Below are 22,455 nucleotides of genomic sequence, written 5' to 3'. Positions count from 1 at the left end.
ATTCATATCTGTCTGGAGTTATAGGGGATACAAATGACCTCTGTCGAGATGCAGACATTCTGTGTTGAGTGAACAATTATTCTAACTGTGCAATGTACTGTTGCAATATTGTTGATGCTTAGGTAGTATTACATTGCTGTGATGTGACTATGGGGCCATCTACATACGACCAAAACTTTGTACTGTGTTCTGTTGGTGGTGATGGAACTGCCCCTTTAGGACTCCATTTTAAACCATAGGTATGAAAGTAGCACTTTTGCTATACCAAAGCATATATATATATATATATATATATATATATATATATATATATATATATATATATATATATATATATTATTATATTTTTTTTTTATTATTATACTTTGTCGCTGTCTCCCGCATTTGCAAGGTAGCGCAAGGAAACAGACGAAAGAAATGGCCCAACCCCCCCCCATACATATGTATATACATACGTCCACACACGCAAATATACATACCTACACAACTTTCCATGGTTTACCCCAGACGCTTCACAAGCCTTGATTCAATCCACTGACAGCACGTCAACCCCGGTATACCACATCGCTCCAATTCACTCTATTCCTTGCCCTCCTTTCACCCTCCTGCATGTTCAGGCCCCGATCACACAAAATCTTTTTCACACCATCTTTCCACCTCCAATTTGGTCTCCCTCTTCTCCTCGTTCCCTCCACCTCCGACACATATATCCTCTTGGTCAATCTTTCCTCACTCATTCTCTCCATGTGCCCAAACCACTTCAAAACACCCTCTTCTGCTCTCTCAACCACGCTCTTTTTATTTCCACACATCTCTCTTACCCTTACGTTACTCACTCGATCAAACCACCTCACACCACACATTGTCCTCAAACATCTCATTTCCAGCACATCCATCCTCCTGCGCACAACTCTATCCATAGCCCACGCCTTGCAACCATACAACATTGTTGGAACCACTATTCCTTCAAACATACCCATTTTTGCTTTCCGAGATAATGTTCTCGACTTCCACACATTCTTCAAGGCCCCCAGAATTTTCGCCCCCTCCCCCACCCTATGATCCACTTCCGCTTCCATGGTTCCATCCGCTGCCAGATCCACTCCCAGATATCTAAAACACTTCACTTCCTCCAGTTTTTCTCCATTCAAACTCACCACCCAATTGACTTGACCCTCAACCCTACTGTACCTAATAACCTTGCTCTTATTCACATTTACTCTTAACTTTCTTCTTCCACACACTTTACCAAACTCAGTCACCAGCTTCTGCAGTTTCTCACATGAATCAGCCACCAGCGCTGTATCATCAGCGAACAACAACTGACTCACTTCCCAAGCTCTCTCATCCCCAACAGACTTCATACTTGCCCCTCTTTCCAAAACTCTTGCATTTACCTCCCTAACAACCCCATCCATAAACAAATTAAACAACCATGGAGACATCACACACCCCTGCCGCAAACCTACATTCACTGAGAACCAATCACTTTCCTCTCTTCCTACACGTACACATGCCTTACATCCTCGATAAAAACTTTTCACTGCTTCTAACAACTTTCCTCCCACACCATATATTCTTAATACCTTCCACAGAGCATCTCTATCAACTCTATCATATGCCTTCTCCAGATCCATAAATGCTACATACAAATCCATTTGCTTTTCTAAGTATTTCTCACATACATTCTTCAAAGCAAACACCTGATCCACACATCCTCTACCACTTCTGAAACCACACTGCTCTTCCCCAATCTGATGCTCTGTACATGCCTTCACCCTCTCAATCAATACCCTCCCATATAATTTACCAGGAATACTCAACAAACTTTTTTTTTTTTTCTTTATACTTTGTCGCTGTCTCCCGCGTTTGCGAGGTAGCGCAAGGAATCAGACGAAAGAAATGGCCCAACCCCCCCCCATACACATGTATATACATACGTCCACACACGCAAATATACATACCTACACAGCTTTCCATGGTTTACCCCAGACGCTTCACATGCCTTGATTCAATCCACTGACAGCACGTCAACCCCGGTACACCACATCGCTCCAATTCACTCTATTCCTTGCCCTCCTTTCACCCTCCTGCATGTTCAGGCCCCGATCACACAAAATCTTTTTCACTCCATCTTTCCACCTCCAATTTGGTCTCCCACTTCTCCTCGTTCCCTCCACCTCCGACACATATCCTCTTGGTCAATCTTTCCTCACTCATTCTCTCCATGTGCCCAAACCATTTCAAAACACCCTCTTCTGCTCTCTCAACCACGCTCTTTTTATTTCCACACATCTCTCTTACCCTTACATTACTTACTCGATCAAACCACCTCACACCACACATTGTCCTCAAACATCTCATTTCCAGCACATCCATCCTCCTGCGCACAACTCTATCCATAGCCCACGCCTCGCAACCATACATCATTGTTGGAACCACTATTCCTTCAAACATACCCATTTTTGCTTTCCGAGATAATGTTCTCGACTTCCACACATTCTTCAAGGCTCCCAGGATTTTCGCCCCCTCCCCCACCCTATGATCCACTTCCGCTTCCATGGTTCCATCCGCTGCCAGATCCACTCCCAGATATCTAAAACACTTTACTTCCTCCAGTTTTTCTCCATTCAAACTTACCTCCCAATTGACTTGACCCTCAACCCTACTGTACCTAATAACCTTGCTCTCATTCACATTTACTCTTAACTTTCTTCTTTCACACACTTTACCAAACTCAGTCACCAGCTTCTGCAGTTTCTCACATGAATCAGCCACCAGCGCTGTATCATCAGTGAACAACAAGTGACTCACTTCCCAAGCTCTCTCATCCCCAACAGACTTCATACTTGCCCCTCTTTCCAAAACTCTTGCATTTACCTCCCTAACAACCCCATCCATAAACAAATTAAACAACCATGGAGACATCACACCCCTGCCCCAAACCTACATTCACTGAGAACCAATCACTTTCCTCTCTTCCTACACGTACACATGCCTTACATCCTCGATAAAAACTTTTCACTGCTTCTAACAACTTGCCTCCCACACCATATATTCTTAATACCTTCCACAGAGCATCTCTATCAACTCTATCATAAGCCTTCTCCAGATCCATAAATGCCACATACAAATCCATTTGCTTTTCTAAGTATTTCTCACATACATTCTTCAAAGCAGACACCTTACATACGTATACTTATGTATATCTCGCTTTTTAAATCAGGTATTCCCAATCACCAGTCCTTTTTCAGCACATAAATCTACAAGCTCTTCACCATTTCCATTTACAACACTGAACACCCCATGTATACCAATTATTCCCTCAACTGCCACATTACTCACCTTTGCATTCAAATCACCCATCACTATAACCCAGTCTCGTGCATCAAAACCACTAACACACTCATTCAGCTGCTCCCAAAACACTTGCCTCTCATGATCTTTCTTCTCATGCCCAGGTGCATATGCACCAATAATCACCCATCTCTCCCCATCAACTTTCAGTTTTACTCATATTAATCGAGAATTTGCTTTCTTACATTCTATCACATACTCCCACAACTTCTGTTTCAGGAGTACTGCTACCCCTTCCCTTGCTCTTGTCCTCTCACTATATATATATATATATATATATATATTTTTTTTTTTTTATACTTTGTCGCTGTCTCCCGCGTTTGCAAGGTAGCGCAAGGAAACAGACGAAAGAAATGGCCCCCCCCCCATACACATGTATATACATACGTCCACACATGAAAATATACATACCTACACAGCTTTCCATGGTTTACCCCAGACGCTTCACATGCCTTGATTCAATCCACTGACAGCACGTCAGCCCCGGTATACCACATCGCTCCAATTCACTCTATTCCTTGCCCTCCTTTCACCCTCCTGCATGTTCAGGCCCCGATCACACAAAATCTTTTTCACTCCTTCTTTCCACCTCCAATTTGGTCTCCCTCTTCTCCTCGTTCCCTCCACCTCCGACACATATATCCTCTTGGTCAATCTCTCCTCACTCATCCTCTCCATGTGCCCAAACCACTTCAAAACACCCTCTTCTGCTCTCTCAACCACGCTCTTTTTATTTCCACACATCTCTCTTAACCTTACGTTACTCACTCGATCAAACCACCTCACACCACACATTGTCCTCAAACATCTCATTTCCAGCACATCCATCCTCCTGCGCACAACTCTATCCATAGCCCACACCTCGCAACCATACAACATTGTTGGAACCACTATTCCTTCAAACATACCCATTTTTGCTTTCCGAGATAATGTTCTCAACTTCCACACATTCTTCAAGGCCCCCAGAATTTTCGCCCCCTCCCCCACCCTATATATATATATATATATATATATATATATATATATATATATATATATATATATATATATATATATAGCATTTTCTCTTACATCCAAATACTAGGAATGGTAAATCCTCCAGAATTCAATAACTTTGAAAACCTGTCATGCTTTCATTCAAGGTGCAGAGGAGGGGGAATGTCGATCTAGTGAGACTGTTTTTTCAAAGTTGGGTAAATGGGTAAATTGATCATAACAGGTTAAAATGACACACTATCTAGTTGAGATAACTTTTTACTGAAAATTTCTTGACAATTGCAGCATAAAAGCTCACAAAAAGTATATATGATATGGTGTGCTATTTTTCTTCCTTAGCTTGAATGTCCCAATACACCAAAACTGCACACCAATTATGGTAGGTTGGCTTTCGGAGGCTATACTGGACATTAATACATTATTTTGACGTTAAATCCTTTACAATAATTACCCATAAGTATTTTTCATTCCATGAATTTTATATTTCAGCACTAAGAACCAACCCCACTGCTGTATAGTGAGCCCATCTCCTTCAGCTGCTGCAATTACTATATGTGCAAGCCATTGTTAACACTTTCTTTATAGCCGTTACTACAACTCTGATAGCATTCTGAATTGCCTTAACTAATCTTCAACAACACATTACTGTTATCCATTTCGTATTTACCACTAAAACATCAAAATGTCATCTGAAAGGGTAATAAAACTTCATTTTCAATACACCATACTCCAGTGCTCACTCCTTCGCAGTTTTCCCTATTGTCATTTGTATCAATTTTTTGTGCCATAAAGTTGTCATATTTAACACTTCATAAAGTTGTCATATTTAACACTTCATAAAGCTGTCCTATTTAACACTTCATAAAGCTGTCCTATTTAACACTTCATAAAGTTGCCATATTTTACTCTTCATAAGATGTAACAGAGTTGAGGCTAAACAGTTTAATGACATCACATAATCCACAGAAACTGTTTCCAACCATGAGGGTTCTGATCCAGGTCTTAAAGAGATGCTCTCAGGCCTTTCATATGAAACTGAAATATATATTTTGAACAATCATCATTATGAAATATTCTAAATTGCATTATACTGACATTTATGTACCTGTAACTTCATCAGCCATTTTACTCCTGACAGTGATATTCTTTTAAGACCTTCCTGTTGTCTTCTTTGGTCTAATCCAAATTAATAATTTGGATTAGACATGGGAGACAGCGACAAAGCAAAATAAATAAATAAAAAAATAAAATAATTTTTGTCTTGTAAACTGCTTGTACTATTGCCTATTTCTCTCAAAATCACTGATATATATATGTATTAAAAATAAAAGGGTACCCAGGATTGAATCCTGAGGCACCCAGCTAATGAGCTGATCCTACTCAGATTTGAGCTCATTCATACCAACCCACTATTTTTTATCTACCAGTTACGTTCTAATCTACTTTAGTGTCTCTTCCTCTCTTCCCTCCTGTACTTTAAGATGAAACTTTTGTTCATCCATGTGGGATGCTATCAAAAGCTGTGTTTAAGTCTAGAAAAATAATAACATACATAGTTCTGTCCATTGTATAACATTTCTATGGCATTAGAATAAAGAAATCTTGTTCATAAGACATAACTGCCTCTTAAAGATCTAACCTCTTTTGTGAAAATTGGGGCAAACATTAGCCAGACTCCACGATTTTACTGTAATGCCAGATTTCAACCACTTCATGAATAATATTGCTGAGAGATGACTTATCTCAAATCTGTATTTGTTTAAACTAGCAAATATTGCTTTTGCCCCAGGCAACTCATTAGACATACTTTTATTGATTACAAACAGCCCTGTTATTTACTATTGACTTACATATTCTTTACACGGTCTATAAAAACTTTGGTTGATAATCTTCCCCAACACAGACTGATGTATTGTGCAGTATTCAGAATATTTATTTCTTCACCCCTATTGGTAAACTAATCTGGATCAAAGAATACCAATTTTGTCTTGTCATTTGTCTTTTTGCAAGGTTTTCACAGCCTCCTCTCACTTGACATGGCTTATTATATGTCTCCCTCCCTGTCTTCAAGCACATTCAGCATTCCTTTAACATACTCCATCTCTTTCTCACATCTTTGTCTGTCATTGCTTCCTATCTACTGTCCTCATGATTGTCCCATCTGTTCTGTTTTCCTCATTATTGACCTCATACCAGAACAATTTCTTATTCTCTTTTGAAGTTGATACTGCAGCCCATCTTTCATTTGCCCATCTAATTTTTTCAGCTCCTTTACCTTTCTCTTGTACTCCCAATCATTTGCAATTTTGTGCTGGTACCATCCATACACTTACCTTTTCTCTCACGCTATAGATTTAACTTACTCTTTCCACCCTCGCTACTCTTTCTTATACCTCCACATACCACCCTCTGCATGCCAGTCAATTCTTTCCTAAATACCTCCACTTCTCTAAACTCATTTCCTTTCATGCAATGCCATTCTTCCCTCAATCTCCCTTTGAATCTGTAAAGAGGCCTATTTTCTAAGCTCACTCACTTCACCACTTTTTCACTCATAATTTCATTTCCTAAACCCAACACATAGTAACACTTGCCTTCACCAGCAAATGATCAGACAGCAAATGATCTGACATTCCACTTGCTACTCCTATCAACACATTCACATCCAACGACCCTTTCATAGAATGCCTGTTGTTCAGCACATAATCCAATAATGCTCATTGACTCCCAGCCCCATTCATCAACATATTCTTGTGTAATTATCTATTCGTACTGTACGGGGAGGGAGTTTTACATGCATGGGGCCCAAGCTCTTTTTTTTTAACCTTATATTCCTGATCACAATTTTCTTCTTAGCCCATAGCTCATAAAATGTTTCTTCCATATCTACTGACACTGGGGACTCAATGTCTCTCTTGGGACACAAGCAAGGCCTATGGTTCTGATAGCACCATCCTGTGTACTGACAGAGTTCCTGTGAACTTGAACCTGTGCTTGCTTATTTGTTGTCTCTGTTTAAAAGCCAGTTTTCCTTTTTCTTGGAAGCATGCACTGGTACATCCCACCTCCAAGAAGGGTGACCATTCTAACCACTCAAACTATCATCCTGATGTTCTGACATCTACCATTTCTATAGTCTTTGAATCCCTCCTCAACTCCCATATCCTTAAACATCTTGAATCTCGGAATCTTTTCTCCAATCACCAGCTTGGCTTCCGTAAAGCGAGATCCACTGGTGATTTCTTTTCCTGTCTTACTATTGTCTGGTTATCATCCCAGAAAGATTTTGGGGAATTCTGTGTGGTCAACCTTGACACATCAAAAGCTTTTGACTGGGTGTGGCACTGGGGTCTCATCTCCAGGCTCTCCTTCCTCACTTTCCTCCCTCATATCTAAGCTTCCTCTCTGGCTGATATAACTCCGTGATTGTTGATGGATCAGCCTCCCCTTTTCTTCATAAATAGCAGGGTCCCTCAAGGTTCCGTCCTGTCCCCTACACTTTTACTCCTCTTTATCAAAGATTTCCTCTCTTCCACAGATAACCAAATGCACTCATATGCTACTGATTGAACAATGCATTACTGCATTCCTTCACATCCTTTAATTCTGCTCCTTCTTCTCACACTCAATCTACATCTTATCTCAACACATCTTTCTCAATATTTGGACAGATATCTAGTGGGTTAGATGAAATCTGGTTACATTTAATGCCTGTAAGACCCAATTTCTATCCATCCCACTATCAGAAATTCCTCACAACTTTTCTCTTACCTTTGAAGTTCTGTAATTACATCTCTTGACTCATTGAACATACTTGGTATTACTGTAACATCCACTCTTTCTTGGAAACCCCACATTACAGAAATATTGGAGTCTGCCTCCAAGAAACTGGGAGTCCTGTTTAAATGTTGAAATTCTTTTTCCTCTGAATAGTTGCTCCATTTATACAAAGGATTGATCTGTTCTAGTATGGAGTCCTGCTTTCACATCTGGAGTGGTTCCAGCTCTGCATCATTACTTGACAGAGTCGAGTTGGAAGTGGTCTGACTTATAAACTCTCCCAAGCTAACTTCAAAACTTGATCTGCTTGCCCCATGCTGCAATATTGGTTCACTTTACCTCTTCTTTGGGTCTTCCTTTGGTTTTTGTTCTAGAGAGCTGGCTGCTTGTGTGCCCCCGCAACTAGCTGACCATGCAATACTCGGCAAGTTGCTGCATCACAAGATTACTGTGTGGCTGTTGGCAACTCAAGGATGGGTCATTATAACTATTTCTTTCCCTACACCTTGAAGCTTTATAACTTTCTAACCTCTCTTCCCAGTTGTAAGGTTTTTAGTCCAAGTGTATATTTTCTTTTCCTTCAATCTGTTGCCATACATACATTATCATGAACCACTTTCTTCTTTCCTCAGGGATACATAAGTACAGTTCCCACACTCTTTCATAACAGTTAATGTGTTTCATGCTTTCAGTTTTGCTTGTGAAGTGTTTCTAAATTCTCACAAGTTTATCAGTTTCAGTTCATTTAGTTGACCATAAAACATAATGTCATTCAACTTTTTATGTAAACAATGAACATTTTATCATAGGCTTTCTATTTCATGTAGTGAATGTCCTCATTATTATTCTGTCCATTACCAAACTCATTATCACTTTTTTCAGTTTGCTTTCCAGTTTTGTGATCATTCCAAATCCTTAACTTTGTTTTCATTGTCAGTATCTTCTCCTGTTGTTCATTTGTAAGTGATAAGTGTTGCATTATCTTTATAACCTAAATCTTTAAGTATTACCTTTCTGAATCCATCAAGTTCTCCTCTGCCCATCTGTATTTATACCTTCTGAATTTTCTCTCTTTCCTCAACTGACTATCATTTTACTATTTATCATCTGCATCGGAGTAAGATGATATAGTCAGAGGACAAAGAGAAAACTCAATAGGAAATAAGTAAACATGGGCAGAAAACTCATTGGAATTCATTAAAGAAATATTTAAACAACAAAGTTATTGGAAGGTAACAATACAACAGTTTCAGCTTACAAGGGAACAATAGGGAAAGAAACTGACACTGGAAAGAAAGTAAAAGATTTGGAATCACAAACCAAGAAATCACACTGAAAGAAAAAAGTATTAAGCATCTTACAATTCTCTATTTGCGTGTATCAGATAATATTATAAACAATATTGAAACTAAAACAGGTCCTTTTGGTACTCCTGTAAAATTGTCCCCTTCCTCAGACACAGCTCCATTTGCTTTCTCATAGATTTTTGTAAAAACTTCTTGATCTGTTTTCCTTGCATACACAATATGTTCTATTTAACTGTTTTATCTTAGATGTTTATTGCTTACTCCTTTGAAAACTTTCATTACATGTTATATCACTCCATATTAAGTCTGTTTTGATATTTGCTTAGATCCTTCTCTGTATATTGATGAGTTTCATGTCTGAATTCTCCAGTTTCTACTTTCTCATTGCCATTTCTTTATTTTTTTTTTTTAATCATAGTAATACATCTATAAAGCCTTAGAAATCTTAGTAGAAATTTTCATACTCCCTTTCAGTAGAAAATGACCATTTGCAACAGCAATTTCATGAAAAATCAAAATTAGGATTTTGTTATTTTACCTGTTGTGGTTCAAAAATTATTACTTCTCACAACAGGAAATCTAAGGTGGTATTTAAAATATTTTCATTTACAAAACGTCTCCAAAGATGTATTCTTTTGAATCCCTCCCAGATCTTGCACACTTGTTTGCTTTAGGAAGGCCCAGGATTGGAGACATTAAATGCAGCAGAAATCTTCCTATTAGTTTCTTGCCTCACCATGACTTTCTTACATTGTTGTTCAAATCACAAATGATGGGCCAATCAATCATAAGGGAAATGAACAGATTGCACACACTCACTAAAATTGGGATGCTTCATTTACTTTCCATGATGGACAATAAAAATTTCATGCTTTACCTCTAACAGACCAATGAAGGGCTTACCTACCTTCACCATGCTGTTGAGCTTTCCTCATGCAGGTGTATCAATCGATGGTTATAAACACTTCTTCCAAGCAGTGGTAGTGGCCATGTTTTATTACATCTTAAAGAAGGGAAGTTAGATACTGCTTCTTGTCCTTGTCATAAGCTGGGGTAAAGCTGACTTTTTAATAAGATAATTATTAATCATTTGACATTTCTTATTACAAATTACCTAATCTTTGGCTTAATACTGTATTATGGGTCATGTTTGCCAGATCTATTTACATAAGACAGCTCAGTGCTCAGGAAGATGATCCACTTCCAAATCCACAAAACTATTGTAAAGCACTGCTGTGGCAGGCAGTCTCATTACACTGTTTCACTTTAGCTTAGGTATATAAAGTCATAAATGACATGCTTATAATTGCTTCCATTTTATGGTAAGCCATTCTTCAGTAATACAATTAAAATGCTCCTGGCAATAAAAAGGCACAATAAAAAATAACTGAAATTTAGAGATTATGTAGCACACGTATGTTCATGCTGCAGCCACCTGCCGCAAAGGTCCATCAAGGTACTTGGCAAGAGCTTGGGTCTTAGCCCGAAGCAAACCAAATCCAACATTGTCTTTTGCATAGACACAGAGGAGGAGATTTGCAACTTGTGTCACACACACTTTTCCATCCTGTAAAAAAATATTTTGAAGGTGAAATTTCAATGGTAGGAGGGTTATAATTCTATCTATGTATTGATATCTCTGATACCCATTCCCTCTGGGAACTCCCTGAAGGGGATGGCCATGGCAGAAGAGTCTCCATTAATTGGTGAACTCCAGTGCCACCTCTTAACCTTTATTGCCTCACCCTCAACAGGCCACATGAAGAGGGCAACCCTAGTGTGGTGTTTCCAAAGGCTCATACCGACTACTACCTGATGAGTCTACCTAATGTTCAAATCCACTACTTCTACATAATGCTCCTACCTAATGTTCATAATTTCAGAGGTGAAATCTATAGCAATCTTTATCCATCCACATTTGGCATTAATGGAACTGAAAGAAGCATATGACAGGTTCGACAGATGCCTGGTGGAAAGTGTTATGAATAAATGATGACGTAGGAAAGCTAAATGCAGAGGAGTTTTTGATGGGAGAGTAAGGCATGTGTGCTTAGAGGAATGGAGAAGGGAAAGAGGTTCCAGGTGAAAGTGGTCTTCATCAAGGATGTGTGATGTAATTTTTTCATAAAAGTTCCCCATTTCTTGCATTACCAAGGTAGTGCCAGACATGTGCTAGGAGGAATAAAGAAGGGCAAGAAGTTCCAGGGGATGTGTGATTCAATTTTTTTTCATAAAAGTCCCCCCATTTTCCCCATTACCAAGGTATGGTCAGGAGCAAACAGAGAGATGGCTTCATTCGCTCACATCCACTCTTTAGCTATCATGTATAATACATCAAATCAGAGTCCCTTATCCATAAATAGGCCCCACAGACCTTACTCTGGTTTCCCCTGACTGCTTCATACGCCCTAGTTCAGCCCACTGACAGCATATGATCCCCTGTATACCACACCGCTCCTAATTCATTCTATCCTTATACATCTCACACCCTCCAGCATTTTCAAGTCCTGAACCATCAAACATCTCTCATTCCATACTGTAACTTCCTCCTCCACTTCAGACATGTATAATCTCTTATCTTTCCTCACTCATCCTCTCCATACGACCAAACTATTTCAGCACATCCTCTTCAGCTTTCTCATGCATACTCCTCTTATTAACCCTCACAAACAAAATCAAAGGGATGTAACTATCGCAAAAGGCGAAAAGAACTGCAACTATTTAGTCTAGAAAAAAAAAAGATATATGATAATCTACACAAGGCAATAAATTGAAGGTATACAAAAAATGTGTTAAACCCAAAAGCCTCAAAGGGAAGATATGATTCTTATGTCTTTAAGAATACCATGGAATATACTGAAAATAAATCACACAAAAATATGTGACAGCCCAGCTAGGAAGCTACAATGACTATTCCTTGCACTGCCAGGAGACATAAACATGCATAGAACTAAAAAAAAAAATCAAAAGGAAAGATGACATATGGTCAAAATCAGCCCCAGATGAACCAACAACTGACAATTATGTGATGCAGATGGCAGTTGAGAATAGAGTAGTCTTGTACATCAATGCAGATGGCAGCTGAGAATACAGTAGTCTTATATATCAAGCAAGGCACGCAGTGAGTGCTTTGTGTGAACCCTGCCCTACTGACTTGATCTCACTGTATGTGGTTAGTTTGTCATTTCTTATTCAATAAAACCTCTGTACACCACATATTCTCCTCATATATTTCATTTCCAACACATTCACTATGTTCTTTACATTTTTGTGTAAAGCCCATGCCATCCATCCATACAGCACTGATGGGACTTCTCAGTGCATTCCTTCAGCACACATGGAAAGTTTCATCTGGTCCATGTGCCTTATATGAGCCAAGTTGTTTTAAAAGTCTGATTATATCTCTTCTGTTATTCTTCATATTTTCCAAGACTTCCCCCTTTCTAATGCTAGTGTAGTATCATTTTCCAATGTGAAAACGATTTTAAATCTGTCTCTTAGTTCCTCATATATTTCACTGTCCTCTTTAGCCTGGTATTTTTTTTAAGTAATACAGTATGTGTGCACGATTACTTATTTGTACTCTCTGGAGAAAGTTTTATAACCTGTGAGGCCCCATCTCTTGAACATTCTCTATCATACAACTTTTTAAATTTATGACTATTCTGCATTCACTAAGCCTGCAGTCATTTTAATCCATTTATCTGCCATTCTTGTAAATAAAAGTACTTCTTTACAATATTTTCAACAAATTTCTTGCTTAATTTCATACTATGCCCTCTGGTTGTCCTGTCCATATACCCTCTGAAGATTCGTTCAGTCTTTTTCACCAATCTGGAAAAAAAAAACTTAAAGGTACTGATCAAGTCACTTCTCATTCTTCACTTCCAAGGTGGAAAAATTTTAAGAATTCTAGCCTTTCTCTACGACTCAGCTCTTAATTCAGGTACTATATTTGTTGCCCTCATCTGGACCTTCTTTATTAGCTCTTTGCATTTCTTCACATGAAGGGACAACACACTTGAGAAGCATATTCTACTTGTGCCTTGTGTAGCATATGAATTGCTTGCTAAATATTTCCTTATCCATATACTTGAAAGTTACTCTAATATTTGCCAGCAGACAGTTTGTCTCCTTAGCTGTTCTCCTAATGTGGAAATCTGGTGACAGGTTACGGAAAATGTCCTCCTCACATGGAATTCTGGGTCTTATTTTCTGCTACAAAACAATCATAGTAAGGCTTTCCTACATTCTGTCTCTATCTATCTATATCTCTGATGCCTGTTCCAACTGGGACTCCCTCAAAGGGGAGGCCATGGCAATGTAGTCTCCATGACTAGTACACTCCAATGATGCTTTGTAGCATTTAGTATCTCACTCTTAACAGACCACTGGCGGAAGGAACTTTAACAGTGTTTGCAGAGGTTCCTACCTAATGTCCCAAAAGACTACTTCTACCTAATGTTCCTACCTACTACTTCTATCTACTGCTCCTATCATTCTGCTAAAAGGCAGGGCTGGCACACATTGCTTACCTTAGTAAAATTTAGAGTTACTATGAATGAACTGAGTGAGTTAAGTGTTGTCAAGTATTACGTATGACAAGGAGAGATTGTCTGTGGACAGAATGCCGGTAGTACATGAAGGTGAAGCAGAAAGAAAAGACTTCTACCTGGGTCAGGAGTGTAACTTAACAATCACTGAAGTGCTGGCTCACTAAGCAGCTGTCACTACTGGTATTATACCTCCCTGGTTGTTGGCTGCCTAACAACCACTACCAACTACTGTCCCACACTCATTAATTTACGGCTACTTGAGTTGAATTTCATCAACCATGTACTAAGCCAACTTTTGAGTCTGTTTAGGTCTCCTTGTAATCTAATGCAATTCTCCTCACTCATGACCCATGCATAATTTCTAAACAATTCAGGCAGGAGTGCATAATTTCTGAGATATAATTCACATAAAGAAGTATAGCACTCCTAAACCTGAACCCTACAGAACACCAATGGTGACCACCCATCTGGTTTACTTTGTTCACTCCCACTAAGATAACCTCTCCAGTGAAGAAGTCTCCCTCTTATTCCTGCCTTGTAATCCAGATTCTTATCAGCCTCATACACAGTATTTATTTATTTTGCTTTGTCGCTGTCTCCCGCGTTAGCGAGGTAGCGCAAGGAAACAGACGAAAGAATGGCCCAACCCGCCCACATACACATGTATATACATACATGTCCACACACGCACAATACACATACCTATACATCTCAATGTATACATATATATACACACACAGACATATACATATATACACATGTACATAATTCATACTGTCTGCCTTTATTTGTTCCCATCGCCACCTCGCCACACATGGAATAACAACCCCCTCCCCCCTCATGTGTGCGAGGTAGTGCTAGGAAAAACACCAAAGGCCTCATTCGTTCACACTCAGTCTCTAGCTGTCACGTAATAATGCACCGAAACCACAGCTCCCTTTCCACATCCAGGCCCCAAACGCTTTGCATGGTTTACCCCAGACGCTTCACATGCCCTGGTTCAATCCATTGACAGCACGTCGACCCCGGTATACCACATCGTTCCAATTCACTCTATTCCTTGCACGCCTTTCACCCTCCTGCATGTTCAGGCCCTGATCACTCAAAATCTTTTTCACTCCATCTTTCCACCTCCAATTTGGTCTCCCACTTCTCCTCGTTCCCTCCACCTCTGACACATATATCCTCTTGGTCAATCTTTCCCCACTCATTCTCTCCATGTGACCAAACCATTTCAAAAAACCCTCTTCTGCTCTCTCAACCACACTCTTTTTATTTCCACACATCTCTCTCACCCTTACATTACTTACTCGATCGAACCACCTCACACCACATATTGTCCTCAAACATCTCATTTCCAGCACATCCACCCTCCTGCGCACAACTCTATCCATAGCCCACGCCTTGCAACCATACAACATTGTTGGAACCACTATTCCTTCAAGCATACCCATTTTTGCTTTCTCATACACAGTACAGTGTTGAATACTTTCTGGCAGTCCAAATACAAACAATTACTCAGGTTTCTCTTGTGCTTAAGACAGAGCTCACTTTCTCAAAGAAATCTAACAGGAACCTTATACCATGTTCTCTTATATAATTCAAGAGCTTCCTCTGTAAGCATTTTCATGTATATTTCAACATTGTTCTATCTTACGTCTTGTTTTTTCCATAGCAACTTGACTATTTTCACTCAGTGTTATTATGGTCATTCTCTGCTTATTGTACCAGTACTTTCATACCACATCAGTTATACAACTTTCACCAAGCTAAGCACTCCCTTCAAAATGCTATATCTTACTCTAATCTCATTATCCAAATTTCAAGTACTACCTTCAAAATGTTATTTCTTATTCTTATCTCATTAAACAATTTTCACCAAGTACTCCTTTCAAAATGCTATTTCTCATTCTAACTTTCTCATTCTTCACTTTGTCCAATTTCAATTACATACCCACTTCTCAAAATTTCATTTAAAATGAATGAATCCCTGCAGTTATTCTCCTGATGTGGAGAAGCTATTTATTTTTCTGATCTCAATAAACAGTTTTCACCAAGTCAGTTATTGCCTTCAAAATTTCAAAATGCTATTTCTCATTCTTCACCTTGTTCAATTTCAATTACATAACCACTCCTTAAAAATTAATCTAAAATTAATGCACCCGTGCAGTTCTTCTCCTGATGTGGAGCACCCCCCAATCTACATAGACCTTAACACGGTGGTGGGGTTTGAGTGGAGCAGTGATGACATGAGCTATGACAGCAGGAATTTTCCTTTCCCTGGTAGGTTTCACCATGCTGCAAAGGTCAAGCTTGAGCTCTCAGACAGACACATGTAGGCAATTTTCTCTCCTATACTTTTCATTCTTCCCTTCTTGTTCTATCAAAACAGAAACTGGCCATTTGTCTGAGTTAAAAGGAATTTCTTTTTTTCTTTCTTTCAAACTATTCGCCATGTCCCGTGTTAGCGAGGTAGCATTAAGAACAGAGGACTTGGCCTTTGAGGGAATATCCTCACCTGGCCCCCTTCTCTGTTCCTTCTTTTGGAAAATTAAAAAAAAAAAAAAAAACAATTTCTAAGATAGAATATTCTAAACTGTACTGAGTGCTGAATAGCCTTAGATGATCCAATGCTTGGCTTATAAGCCTGAATTTTATAGTCCAATCCAATCCTGAAGTGGAGATGCTATTTCTTACTCTGATCTCATTCTTCACCTTGTCCAACTTTTATTACATACTCACTTCTCAAAAATCTATCTTAAAAGAATATATTCCTGCATTATTCCCCTGATGTGGACACAAATTTTAAAATTATGCAAATGAGGGCTGCAACAGTCTCACCAAAAATCTTTGCTATCTTTGACAATTCAGACCTTTGCAGTTTGTTATTTTCCCACAATAATCTTAACTTTTAAGACTCATTCATAAATTTCAAATATTTCCTAAACTTTAAGGAAAGTACAACCAAATTATCTACTTTCCTGTACAGTCCATATCCCCCTGTCAAATGCATTTTTCTTAACTGTAGTCAAATTAATCTTTTTTTCTATACATCTACCTAGAGTATTCCATCATGGTTTCCAACAATCTTCCTAATTAAACTTTTATTACTACTGACTTCAGCAGATAAAATTCCTAAGCACTCTTGACTTCAACATTTTCACCGAGATTCAGTACCTCCCTTAAAATCTCGCCTATGTACTCATTAAAACAACCATACTGTTCTCAGTAAACAACAAAGTAAATCAAAAACTAAAAATTTATGACGGACAATAACTTACTTCACATTCCATTAGAATCATGTTTAGTTTGTCTTCCGAGAAAGCATTTCGGCCATTCTTATCATAAACTGCCCAGATGTTACTTGCAATAGCAGCTGTAACCCGGGCATCTCGATCTCCATATCCACTAAAAGCCAACAGGGCTCCCTCTAAATTCAGCAACCTGTAAATTATTGATTAGTACACATGAGACAAATCCTATTACAAAATCTTTAATTCTACTCCCATTAACGAGATGAAGCATGTACAAAGAGCCTCTCAGTTCACTCTTACTTATCCATAGCAAAATAATAATAATAATATATATATATTTTGCTTTGTCACTGTCTCCCGCGTTAGCGAGGTAGCGCAAGGAAACAGATGAAAGAATGGCCCAACCCACCTACATACACATGTATATACATACGCGTCCACACACGCAAATATACATACCTATACATCTCAATGTACACATATATATACACACACAGACATATACATATATACACATGCACATAATTCATAGTCTGCCGTTATTCACTCCCATCGCCACCTCGCCACACAGGGAATAACAGCCCCCTCCCACCTCATGTGTGCGAGGTAGCGCTAGGAAAAGACAACAAAGGCCCCATTCGTTCACACTCAGTCTCTAGCTGTCACGTAATAATGCACTGAAACCACAGCTCCCTCTCCACATCCAGACCCCATAGAACTTTCCATGGTTTACCCCAGATGCTTCACATGCCCTTGTTCAGTATAATAACCTTTAAATTGTTCAGTACAATAACCTTTAAATTGTGGACAACACCTGACAATCTATCCTGGAACAATGGCCAACACGAAGTGATCTTTATCAAACTTTCCCACCTTTGTTTAACCCTTTCACAATTCCAGATGGATACTTATGACTTATGTAAGCTGAGTAATGCCTCTAGATAGATATTTAAACATCAGAGTTTCATGCCTCAATCTGAAGGCTGCATGCCAAACCTGGATAGGGGCTGGGGTGGCAGCATGCAATTTCTCCCCAAGGTGAGTCATCCTATTTTCCCTTTTTGTACTTGTTCACTGTTTCCCATGTTAGCGAGTTAGCATTAGGGACAGACAAAGAAAGGCTGCATTCACTCACATCCATCCTCTAGCTGTCATGTGTAATGCACTGAAATCACAAGCCACTATCCAGAACCAGGCCCTACAGACTTTTTTTCCATGGTTTCCCTCAGCTGCTTCACATGCCCAAGTTCAGTCCACTTAAAATAGCACATCAACCTATGTACATCACATCATTTCAATTCACTCATCCTCCTGCATGTTCAGGGCCCAATCACTCAAAATCTTTTTTTCACTCCAACCTTCCATCTCCAATTTGGTCTCCCCTTCTCCTTGTCCTCTCTGCTTCTGAAACATATCCTCTTTGTCAACCATTTCTCAGTCATTCTCGCCATATATCCAAACTATTTCAGCACACCCTCTTCAACATTCTCAACCACATTCTTCTTACAACCACTACTCATTCTTGAGCTTTTATTACTTACTTGATCACACCACATATTTTCCTAAAACATTATTTTCCCAATACATCCAACATCCTTTGTACATCCTTACCTACAGCCCATGCCTTGCATCCATGTAACATTATTGTGACCAATATACCTTTAAACTTACCCATTTTTGCCATCTCAGGTAACGATCTTTCTTTCCACATATCCTCAATGCTCCCTTCACTCATCTTATAACTCTCTTCCACTTCTATTACTCCATTAGCTGCCATGTCCTCTTTCAGGTATCTAAAACACTTCCTTCTCTATTCAAACCCATACCCCAGCTAACTGTACCTCTGCCCTGCTGAACCAAAAACTCTTCTAGGGAAACCACTGAAAGGTCTGTAGGGCCTGGTTGTGGATAAGGGGCTGTAGTTTTGGTTCCCTGCAAATGACAATTAGAGAATGGATGCCAGTGAATGCAGCCTTTATTCATCCATTCCTGGTGCTACCATGTTAATGTGGGAAACAGCAAACAAATTGGAGGTGGAAGGATGGAGTGAAAAAGATTTTGAGTGATTGGGGCCTGAACAGACAGAAGGGTAAGAGGCACACAAGGAATACAGTGGTATACCAGGAATGATGTTGTATACCAGGGTCGATGTGCTGTCACTGGACTGAACCAAAGTATGTGAAGAGTCTGGGGTAAACCATGGAAAGGTCTGTGGGACCTGGATTTGGGTGGCTAGGGAGCTGTGGTTTCGGTGCATTACATATGACAGCTAGAGACCGAGTGTGAACGAATGTGGCCTCTTTTGTCAGTTTTCTTGATGCTACCTCACTGAAGCAGGGTGCAGTGATGCTATTTTCTGTGTGGCAGGGTAGCGACAGAAATGGATGAAGGCAAGCAAGTATGAATATATGTCTGTGTATGTATATGTGCGTGTAGGGCGTTTATGTATATATTGTTACAAACCTCTGCATTCATTATCACTAACCTACGCATTCATTATCATGAACCTGCGCGTTTGTTGTGTCTATGATAAAGAATTTGTATGCTTAGTTAAGCCACGTGGTGAGGTGGGAAGTTCCAAGAGATTCCTCGTGTACCTGTGATCTCACACACCTCAGGTGGCCAAGATTAGCGGTGTATCTCGCAACCAGCTGCTAATTACTTCTCAGGTCCCATGGTCAAGTGACCCAGGGTCAGCTACGAGGTCATGCCTGGGAAAGTTCACCCACCCATCCTGGATGTGTCATCAGAGATGCAGGGCTGGGCCCTTAGACAGTATGAGGGCCAGACCTTAGGCCTCCTCCAGCCAATCACGTCGAGAAGAGGGCGTGTAGGTATGTATATGTGCATGTGTGGGCGTTTATGTATAGACATGTGTATGTGGGTGGGTTGGGCCATTCTTTCGTCTGTTTCCTTGCGCTACCTCGCTAACGTGGGAGACAGCAACTAAGTATAATAAATAAATATGTATACATATTTATCAACAGTTCAGTGCTACCAATAGTTCCTTCCTTCCTGACCCTAATCAAACCTAGTATAATCATGGCAAACTTAACCTAACCAAATGTAATGTAATCTGACCTAAAGTGGGGACAAATTTTCTGTAGGGGTTGAAGTATCAGCCAACCAAAGGTGATAAGACAGCATTCTTAGTTATATGGCAAATGAAATGATAAAGAATTGATGTGAAAAAAATTACAAAAAAGCATTGTGATGTGAAATTGCTCATAATGCAGCATGCATATGGCATCATAGCTTATAATAAATATTTACTTTGCTCTTTCATTTCTACTGCATTTTTTGTTGACCAGGGTTTTTAGTATACCAATATGATAGGTGATTTAAAACTTTTTTCATAATTATTCTGTGCTATATGTTCTCATAATTTAGCCCATTTCTGGCAAGTAATATTTTCCTTTGCTCTCATTATGCTTTCACTTGAGTAAAAAATCTAAAATGCATGTTGTCTCTATACAACATTTTCCTCCCCTCTCCAATGTCATTAACTATTTAGGTTACCTGTGTACAACATATAGGGAGGGCGTTTTACACTTGTGAGGTCCCATTTCTTGAAAATTTTCATCAATCATACATTATAAATTTCAGCATGCTATCTGCATTTACCATGTCTTCATTCACTTTATTCCATTCATCCACCACTCATACTTTTAAAAGTACTTCACATCTTTTTTTTTACAAGTTTCTTACTGAATTTCATGCTGTGACCTCTAGTTGTCTTATCCCTAAATCATCAATCTGTTTTAAAAATGTAAAGGTTACGATCATGGCAACCCATACTCTTCTTTCTTCCAAGGCAGGCAAATTTGAAGCTTCAAGCCTTTCTTTCCTTTTAACTCAGTTCTCTTACTTATGGTTCCATCTTCATAATTCTCCTCTAGACTTTCTCTATTAGTTCCTTGTACTGCCTCTTAGCTATAACTAAATCTCCAAGTCTAAAACTGGATACTCGACATGATCACCATCACAAAGTCTGCTTCCCAAAAGCAGGGAGAGTTGTCCAGGTTGCAGCAAGTATTATTCTTGCGAGCAGGTTCCATATGTAGAGGGATTTTATTTGCCTAAGTATGAAGTACTGCCAATATATCTTATATGGTTCATCCTCCAACTCTGTACTAACAGTGGAATGAAGAGCTTTCCATTGTATGAGTTCTATTTGCATCACTTCCCTCTCTGAATGCCATAATGTTGCTGTTCTCTCTCCATTCTACAGGTATAATTTTGGCCACTGTTCTCATGAGCTGTGGGTACGAGTCCCCATCCCCAATTCAAGGACATGATGCATGTATTTCACTGCTGGTTTTACTAGTTTCTGTGTAGTGACATGCAACTAGTGGACTGGCAGTTATGATACCTCTTTCCCTTCAACAGTTATGCTGTAGAATTTTCTTCCTTTTCACTCTCCATATACGACTTTCCTGACTGAAAAAAGTCAGGTCTTCAAACAGCTGTGAAGCCATGATCAGTATTTACTTACTTTGTTTTAAACTTTTTATTTCACCTAATAATTGGGGCTAGTTTTCCCCAAGCCGTGCCAGTCACATTAAAATTAAGAAAAATCTGGGTTAATTCGATGGACCCTCTCCAACCTAGTACATTTACTCTAACTAAACCTAATAAGATACAACAAAATGCAAGAATGATACGTGACGTGATATGAAAAGTAAGTACATGATATGCAAAAGTAAGTAATTACAATGGATGGTCTATCCTGTCAATTTATATGTCAAATGATTACATACATTATCATGACATTATCACGTGATGGTGGTAACCTTTAAGAAACCGCTCCAACCCCTACGAACTCAGCAGTTAGTGATAATTGCTTCCCTTACTTTACAATTTATGTTATAACAGATGTCAGATTACCCTAGTATCTTAAAATCATGTCTGACGTCGAAATATCAACTTACAAAGCACACTGTACCCCTCCAGTGTTGGCCTGACTGAGAATCTCCGTCAGTGTCCTGGGTTTCAACATTTTTTTGCACGAGAAACGCGTGTGTCGGTCAAGTTTGGGCGTTAACAGTCCTTAACAACTGAAAAGCTCTTCAACAGATGCAAATACAGCGAGTGACGTGGTCCAAACTGACGTCTTTCCAAATGCCAACATGTAAAGACGTCTTTAGCTCGAAGTTACACTACAACTGAGACCAGCTGACCAGACCTCACAGAAAACGGGAAATA

The 22,455-nt window shown here is 39.2% G+C and overlaps 2 protein-coding genes across 3 annotated transcripts in view; one reads left to right on the top strand and one right to left on the bottom strand.

The window, feature by feature from the left end:
* LOC139746857 (uncharacterized) overlaps positions 1 to 22,455 on the top strand; it is a 456,577-nt gene that overhangs the window by 134,742 nt on the left and 299,380 nt on the right. Inside the window, exon 3 of one of the 2 annotated variants that reach the window (XM_071658480.1) lies at positions 19,920 to 20,084. The exons of the other annotated variant lie outside the window; for it this stretch is intronic. The gene's annotated coding sequence lies outside the window, so the exon portion shown is untranslated. The remainder of the gene's footprint in view (positions 1 to 19,919; positions 20,085 to 22,455) is intronic. 2 annotated transcript variants of the gene reach the window in all.
* Lamtor2 (Late endosomal/lysosomal adaptor, MAPK and MTOR activator 2) lies at positions 4,596 to 22,444 on the bottom strand. Its single transcript, XM_071658483.1, has 3 exons — positions 22,182 to 22,444; positions 17,278 to 17,440; positions 4,596 to 11,007 (listed from the first exon to the last, which is right to left on the bottom strand). Exons 1-3 carry the CDS (start codon positions 22,247 to 22,249, stop codon positions 10,861 to 10,863), a joined length of 378 nt encoding a protein of 125 aa, XP_071514584.1. The 5' UTR covers positions 22,250 to 22,444; the 3' UTR covers positions 4,596 to 10,860.

The sequence above is a fragment of the Panulirus ornatus genome, chromosome 66, assembly GCF_036320965.1.
Source record: "Panulirus ornatus isolate Po-2019 chromosome 66, ASM3632096v1, whole genome shotgun sequence".
Classification (NCBI taxonomy): Eukaryota; Metazoa; Arthropoda; class Malacostraca; order Decapoda; family Palinuridae; genus Panulirus; species Panulirus ornatus.
The sequence above is the reverse complement of the archived record's forward strand: the minus strand, read 5'-3'. Positions and strand labels throughout refer to the sequence as shown.